Below are 7,325 nucleotides of genomic sequence, written 5' to 3'. Positions count from 1 at the left end.
TAATCTTTTCAATTTTTATTTGAAACAAATAACTCCTCACATTCACATAGTTGCGTGTGATTAGAACTTCAAAAAGTTATAATTAATCTACATTGTCATCATGCGCTGCCACGTGACATTTGAGAGGCCATTTATTCGAAATAAATAAGTTAATAAGAATAGTTATAACGTTTTGAAATTCAAGAGTCAATTGCAGTTTTTGTACAACTTCGATAGATGTGTAAGGCCTTTTCCTAAATTGTAACTATAATATGAAAAATAAGAAATAAAGATACATAAAACTAGGGGTGAGTATGATCCGGTTTGGTTTAAAAACCGAATCGAACTGAATTACATGTAATTTTTAGAACCAAACCAAATCAAATTATAATTCGGTTTGGTCTAGATCGAACCAAATTATTTCACTCCGGTCCAGTTTGGTTCATGTTTGAACCAAAAAAAGCATTAGAGACCTATAGCTAATTGTCTTCGCTAATTAAAGAATTATATAAATACAATAATCATATAATTAGCTTTTTATTTTTATATATAATTAGTTAAAAGAGAAGAAATATGTTTAATTGTTTTTTATTTTCTATTAATTAATTTAAAACCCTAAAACTAAAAATAGCATATATTATATTTCGGGTCGTTTTGGACTGAACCGAATCGAAAATCAAACTAGCTTAAAAATTAAGACCGAACCACACTAAAATATAATTTGATCAAGTTTGGTCCGGTTTTTCTAATCTGGTTTTTTCAGTCTTTGGAATTTCGGTTCGGTTCTGCTCAGCGGTCCAGAAAACTATGGACTATAGTATTCAAGTTGAAGCCCAGCTCATACGTTCTCTTTCCTCCTCAAATGTGATGGAATCAACATTGAGAAAGAAAGCGAAATGGCAATAACAAGACACAGAGCAGTTTCAACATTACCCAAGCTGATACAGAGCCTCCGAAATGCTCCTGTAGAAGGAAGAGTCGCAGCTTTACCATCGCTTAGGCGCGCTTTTTCTCTCTACGATCAGATCAATCTCATCGATAACGTCCCTCAGGACCAGCTTCGCTTTCAAGGGTATATTATACTTCTTCGTCTTCCTCGTCTTTTTCTAGTACTGATTTTGTTTTTATGTGTTGAATTTTCTGTTCGATTTTAGGTATACTGACACAGGATTTAAAGTGAATGGGGTTGATTATGAAGGTAGCTTGCTCTGCGTCGGAAATTTACTTCTATCTTGGTCTCCCAAGAATTTCTCTCAGATTACTCCCGAAAGGTTTGTTTGTTTTTTTAATTTAGGGTTTTTGAATTGTATAGGCTTCATTCACAAATCCACTGCTGAATTGTTTGGAATTAAGGGTCAAAATGGCCTTTAAACTTGACAGTGAAGATGAATTTGACCCATATCAAAGTTTAGGTATCAATTCAGCTTCTAAGTTAGCAAATTTTGACAAATTTGTCCAAATTTATAGATTTTTTGTTATTAAAACTGACTGTATTCGGATCAATTTGTCAAAATTTGCATTCATGGAACCAACTTCATATTAATATCTTGACACAAGCTAATGCCACCACTCATATTACCATGTGCCGCAATTAAATCGACAAATGAGGTTGCTAGGAATCGAACCCAGAGGATCTGATACCATGTTATAGAACCAACTGAACTCAAAGATTAAGCTAGTAGTTAAAGGTCCAACGTTAATCTGACACACCCCCACGCACCAATGCTAACTTGGCTTGAAGCATGCAAGACACGGGCCCATATTACCATGTCCTGCAATTAATCGAGTGATCAATCTGATACCATAGCACGGAACCAACTTAACTAAAAGCTTAAGCTTTTAGTTCAGTCGGTTCCATGACATTTGCCAACTTGAGGGCTAAGTTGGTACCTAAATAAGTATTTGGGCTTAAATTGATCTTGGTTGCCAACTTTAGGGACTATGTTGACCCTTAAATCGAATTGTTTGATACTCAATTTTGTCGTAAAGTAGTTCCTTTCTCTTGTTTATTTCCTGCAATCTTAGTACTAATTCTCTGCCTTTTTGGTTTATGAAACAGAGGTCACTGTTTTCCAATAATATTACTGAACTTCACATTTGATTTGAATAAAGTCATTCTAGCTAATTTGTATGTATAAAAACTCAGCGGAATGATGTGTCATAAAAGACATTTTAACTATATGCCAACTAAGCCACATATCAGACAACAATGTGATTTTTAAATATTTTAGTGGCTTAGGATTTGTCATGTGGCATATACATGGTTGACACGTTATCCATAAAAGTTAAACATGTACACCATTGCGCTTAGTTGACATACAATTAACTGTCCTCTGTGCCACGCCAACATTTCAATAAGTGTTTCTGTTCCACTGAAGTAAGTTTTTTTTAATACAAATTTGCTAGTACTTTTATTGAAATCAAATCTCAAGATCTTTCATTTTTTTTTAAACCAAATGAAGTTCATTTACCTTTGTGAAATAGATTCCGTTCCAAACTTCAATTACCGTCACAGCACTTTACCCTACATAAGACCAATAATAGCATAACAAGTCTCCATTACTCGAACAGTTTCTTGTTGTATAACAATTGTGCTGTTACATATATGTGAATTGTGATTGGGCTTCTCTTCTGACACTTCATCATTTTTCCCTTTGATGCAGTTTATCCATCTTCCAAATTATGCGGCCAATACCAGGTAAGAGTTGATTATGGTTTTCTTTTTTAATGCTTCAAACATTGCATTCATGTCCTCACATGCTTAAAATTGCAGTTTACTAATGTGTAGCGTGAACTTAGTTCATGTTTGTTCTTGCTCATTTGTATTAATGGTACATGGTTATTGTTTTTCTTATTTGTAATTGACTGTTGAAAGGACTTTCTTCTTTCGGTTATCGTGCCCATGTTTTCAAAACGAGGCTTAGTCCTTGGTTTATTGGTGGGTCTTGGGTTGCAAATAATGGCCGAGTCCTTGCAATGCAACCCAGTGTTGTTTATCCGTGGCTGAGTCCTTCGCATATAGTTTTGGCTTGTTATATGTAGGCACAACTCCTAATATTTTTGTGTTCTTCAAAATGCTTTTTTTTTTGTCACATATAGGGTATGTTGCACGAATGGAAAAGGGTACGGAGAAACGTTATTTCTAAGAAACTTTAGCTAGGAAACGGTAATGGAACGGAAAAGAAATGGAAACGGAAAAGGACAGGAAACACGGAAACCCTAGTGAAGAAGAGTTTCCGTGCAACATAGCATATAAGCAAGCTGTCATACTAAATTAGTGTTTCCCGAACATGCAATTCTTATATGGATAAATATGTGGGAAGAGTTAGTGAATGAATCATGGAAGGGTAAACCCATATGATTATCCAAAGTTACTTGAATTTGTTTCTGAACATTGCTCGAGTTTGTTTCACAATTGTTCAATTCGGTTGATAGTTGAACTTCTTATTTAAATTTTCTAACCGACATATTAGATCATTGGGTGAGATATCCGTGTTTATTTCATAAGTTTGGGTTATTCAGATTTATGTTATTGTACCCTTGTGCTGTGACAAATTGTCCAAATAGATAGTCTCCGGTTGGTTCTTTTTATAGCTCGTTTTTGTTGTTTTACTCCAAACAGTAGATATAAAATTGGTTACGATTGAGAAGTAACTGCCTATAGTAATTTTGGAAGAAAAATTAGCTAATATCTACCGGCAACAACAAACGGTAAACATAAACAACAACAGCAGGACCAAGCAGCCCCGTAATTGCTGGCACATGCTCTAGAAATCTATGAATGCACAAAATGATAAAATTGTCCTTATTCTCATATTTGCCGAGATGGTCTTTTCCGCATATTCTCTATATCTCTCCACGTTACACAAATTAATTTGATGAATCACTTCTTATTTTTCCCATGGCTAAATAAATTTCTAATTTTATTTTGTTTGTGCATTTATTTCAGAGATCTTAATTATTGGTTCTGGGAGGTATATTCAACATGTAGATCCTGAAATCAGGCGCTTCGTTCGGTCTACTGGAATGAAATTAGAAACAGTTGACTCGGTAATTTCAATTGCTTTTTATGCTTATGCATTTAGAAATTTGTTTCGTTCCTCATCTTAGGTAGCATAGCAATATCTGGAATAAACTTCACTGATAAACAACTTCTAAAAGAGAAAGTATATCTGTAATCTTATACCTCATGTCTTTCTAGAATGGAAACTGTTACGAATTGGATCGCTGTTGACTATAATTCTTGAGCATTCAAAGGGTTTTCGCGGCTGTCCTCAATCTCGTAATGTTGATGTTCAGAAAAAATACTTCTCCTCTCCTGTAGACGTATGCATAATTATCTGAACTACGTACATAGTTGTTAAAGGCACACTTTAGTAACAAATAATGTTTTCACTCGTTTATTATTTATTTTTAATCTTGGTGCAACGGTAAACGTTGTTTTCGTGTGACCGAGAGATCACGGTTTGAGTCTTAGGAGCGGCCTCTTGCCAAAAAATTGGTAGGGGAAGGCTTGCCCCTAATACAACTTTGTGGTGGAACTCCTCCCGGGACCCTCACTTAGCGGGGACGCGTAGTGCACCGGGCCGCCCTTTTACTGGTTAATTAACCTCAACCGCTAATCTAATTTATGTTAAACTTAATCTTAACCCTGGAGCTAAATAGGAATATCAAGGGACGTAAATATAAAAAGACTAGAAAGGGATTAAGAGTAAAGTCACGTAAAGAATAGTCTCCACTCAAACAAAAACTGCGACATATAGAAACAAAAGTAACTACGACACACAGAAGAACCAACAGAGAACGTGCAGCCTGGAATTGTGTTAAGACGTTAAATATATGTTAATGTTTCTATGAAATATGAACTTAACTTAGTGTTTTTGACATTTGGTATTATGTTTTATGAGGTTTTGTGTTCTTTATGTGGTCGTAAGTGTGTGTGTTTTTGTTTATGCCTTAACTAGGGGTGTACAACGGTCAACAACCGGTTCGGTTAATTCGGTAATTTTGTCATAAAAACCGAACCGACTGATATTACCGATATATTTTATAAACTAAGATCGTAACTGAACCTAATAGACTGAAGAACCGTACCGAAAAAACGAAATGCATCGGTCCGGTTCGATTTTTGAACATCCCTAGCATTAACTAGTAATAGAGTATTAGTGATATTGATATGCTTTAACTAGTAATATAGTATATATATATTTTTAAATTTTTTGCGCCTCATGTTCGTCGGGGGCACGCCTTGCGTTGCCTTGAGCTTAGGCTCCAGGACCCCTTAGTGCCTTTAACAACTACGACCATGTAAATATTGTGTTTTGAGTTACCTTGCAATTTATTTTCCGCATATTAAACTTGTTCAATCAATACCCAATCCAAGTCAATTCCTAACAGAAAATGAGCTTCAACGACATTGCGACTTACTCTGACTAGTAGACAGTAAGAGTCTGTTTGGTTTACATGTTTGCGTAGCTGTTACTGTTTGCTGTCGGAAAAAACTGATTTTCCAAAAAGCAGGGAGTTCAGTAGTTCTCTAACCAAACAAACATGAGGATAAAATGGAGTAAACAAACACCCTTGTAAAATGGAAACGGAACGCTATTGGATCAAATGACAACGGTATTGTTGAGAAAAAGATGGCTTTTCCTGGATGAAATGTAAATTGGATTCATGTAATAGTAGAAAGGTTTCCCTTTGTGCTTTAGATAACATTAGAATGTGTTACACAAGTTCACTAAGGAACAGCTTCCGAAAGAGAGTATATTCGTTATCATGTCTCATTTATCTTTGTATTACAGTGCAAATTGCAGATGCGACAAGAATCAATTGGGAGATAATAAACAAATAATCTGCAAGTTTTTGTCATGTTTCGATATAGTTTCAGCCGTTAATCTTATAATATATGGCTCGGTTTTGTAACAGAGGAATGCAGCATCAACTTACAACATTCTGAACGAAGAAGGGAGAATTGTGGCTGCTGCACTACTTCCGTATGGAGTTTCTTGATGATGCTTGATGTGCAGAATATTCTTCAGCTGCAGTTCTTTCGTGCTAGTCCTTGTTGATCACGTAAAAGGCGACAGATATGTATTTTTCGGTTTTTGGATTGGATTTCAAGATTTGTGCATTTGGAAAAGAAATTGTCAATTTCAAAATGTGCTTGTTCTTGAGTTTCTTGATGAGTTCTATTTGGTAGAAATTCAGAATTTGAGATTTTGTAAACCTAATAAATTATGAAATGCAGAGCATATATTCTGTTCACCTGCAAATAATAGTGTAAGAGTGGAGCCGGGTATCCGACGCTTGCACTCCGATGCTTAAATTCGCTTTATCGGATGAGAGGAAGACGAAATAGAAGACAACAGAGAAAAAAGAGAGAATATCCCGTGTACCTAAAGTATATAATGTATTCTCTTTATATAGTGACGATATCGTTTTCGTTATTACATGACGGGATACACTATGTCTAGCGTACTGCTCTGTAGCGTGTGTTGATCCGTAGCGTTTATCTAGACCCTGAATGACGAAATACAAGACAACAGAGAAAAAAGAGAATTTTTTCGTGTACCTAAAATGTATAATGTATTCTCTTTATATAGTGACAATATCGTTTTCGTTTTTACATGACGGGATACACTGTGTCTAGTGTACTGTTCTGTAGCGTGTGTTGAGCAGTAGCGTTCATCTGGACCACAACACAGAAAAGAGAGAATTTTTTGTGTACCTGAAGCGTACAATGTATTCTCTTTATATAGTGGCGATTTCGTTTTCGTTATTACATGACGGTAGCGTGTGTTGAGCAGATTTCATCTGCACCCTGAATGACGAAATGAATTTAGTTGTTCACCATTGGATTTAGGTTTATTAAATCCTAAGTTTTAGGATGCTTTGAATCTCCACCATAGGATTCTAATAAGTCTAAATCTAATGGTGAATCATGATCCGGGTGAACATTACTGGTGTATTGAGATTGACAGCTTAATATTGATAAGTGCGTTTATTATGAAGGATAATCTAGTTCTAGATTGTAAAATTTTTATATGAAATATTTCGTAAAACCCGAAAGGAGAACCATGATTCCATGAGCGATCGCAACATTAAAATTGTTGGAATTATTTAACATCGCTCCCTTCGAATTGTCAAATATCGTATATATATCAAGTAGCAAATTACATTTCTTGCTCACATCAATCAAATATTCTCCTAACCATTTCCGCTGCAATCGCGATTGTTAACATTTAAAGTTTGATAGAGTATAATCCTACCTATAATCGTCAACTTAGATTTGATGTGGTGTTTGAGATTTTATCGCTTTCCTTTCTGAAAAATCTAGTAAGTTGCGG

General features: G+C 35.3%; 1 protein-coding gene across 1 annotated transcript; it reads left to right on the top strand.

The window, feature by feature from the left end:
• Positions 1-829: 829 nt before the first annotated feature.
• Positions 830-6,243, top strand: LOC136206972 (uncharacterized). Its single transcript, XM_065998201.1, has 5 exons — positions 830-1,051; positions 1,134-1,250; positions 2,643-2,677; positions 3,929-4,029; positions 5,905-6,243. Exons 1-5 carry the CDS (start codon positions 876-878, stop codon positions 5,986-5,988), a joined length of 513 nt encoding a protein of 170 aa, XP_065854273.1. The 5' UTR covers positions 830-875; the 3' UTR covers positions 5,989-6,243.
• The last annotated feature ends 1,082 nt before the right edge of the window (positions 6,244-7,325 follow it).

The sequence above is a fragment of the Euphorbia lathyris genome, chromosome 9 (genome assembly GCF_963576675.1).
Source record: "Euphorbia lathyris chromosome 9, ddEupLath1.1, whole genome shotgun sequence".
Taxonomy (NCBI): Eukaryota; Viridiplantae; Streptophyta; class Magnoliopsida; order Malpighiales; family Euphorbiaceae; genus Euphorbia; species Euphorbia lathyris.
This window is presented reverse-complemented; position numbering and strand designations above follow the sequence as displayed.

Bases quoted from the DNA above. Each gene is read 5' to 3' on its own strand.
- LOC136206972 (XM_065998201.1), top strand. From the start codon at position 876: ATGGCAATAACAAGACACAGAGCAGTTTCAACATTACCCAAGCTGATA. The intron at 2,678-3,928 runs GTAAGAGTTGAT...CATTTATTTCAG, and splicing joins AATTATGCGGCCAATACCAG to AGATCTTAATTATTGGTTCT. The intron at 4,030-5,904 runs GTAATTTCAATT...GTTTTGTAACAG, and splicing joins AATTAGAAACAGTTGACTCG to AGGAATGCAGCATCAACTTA.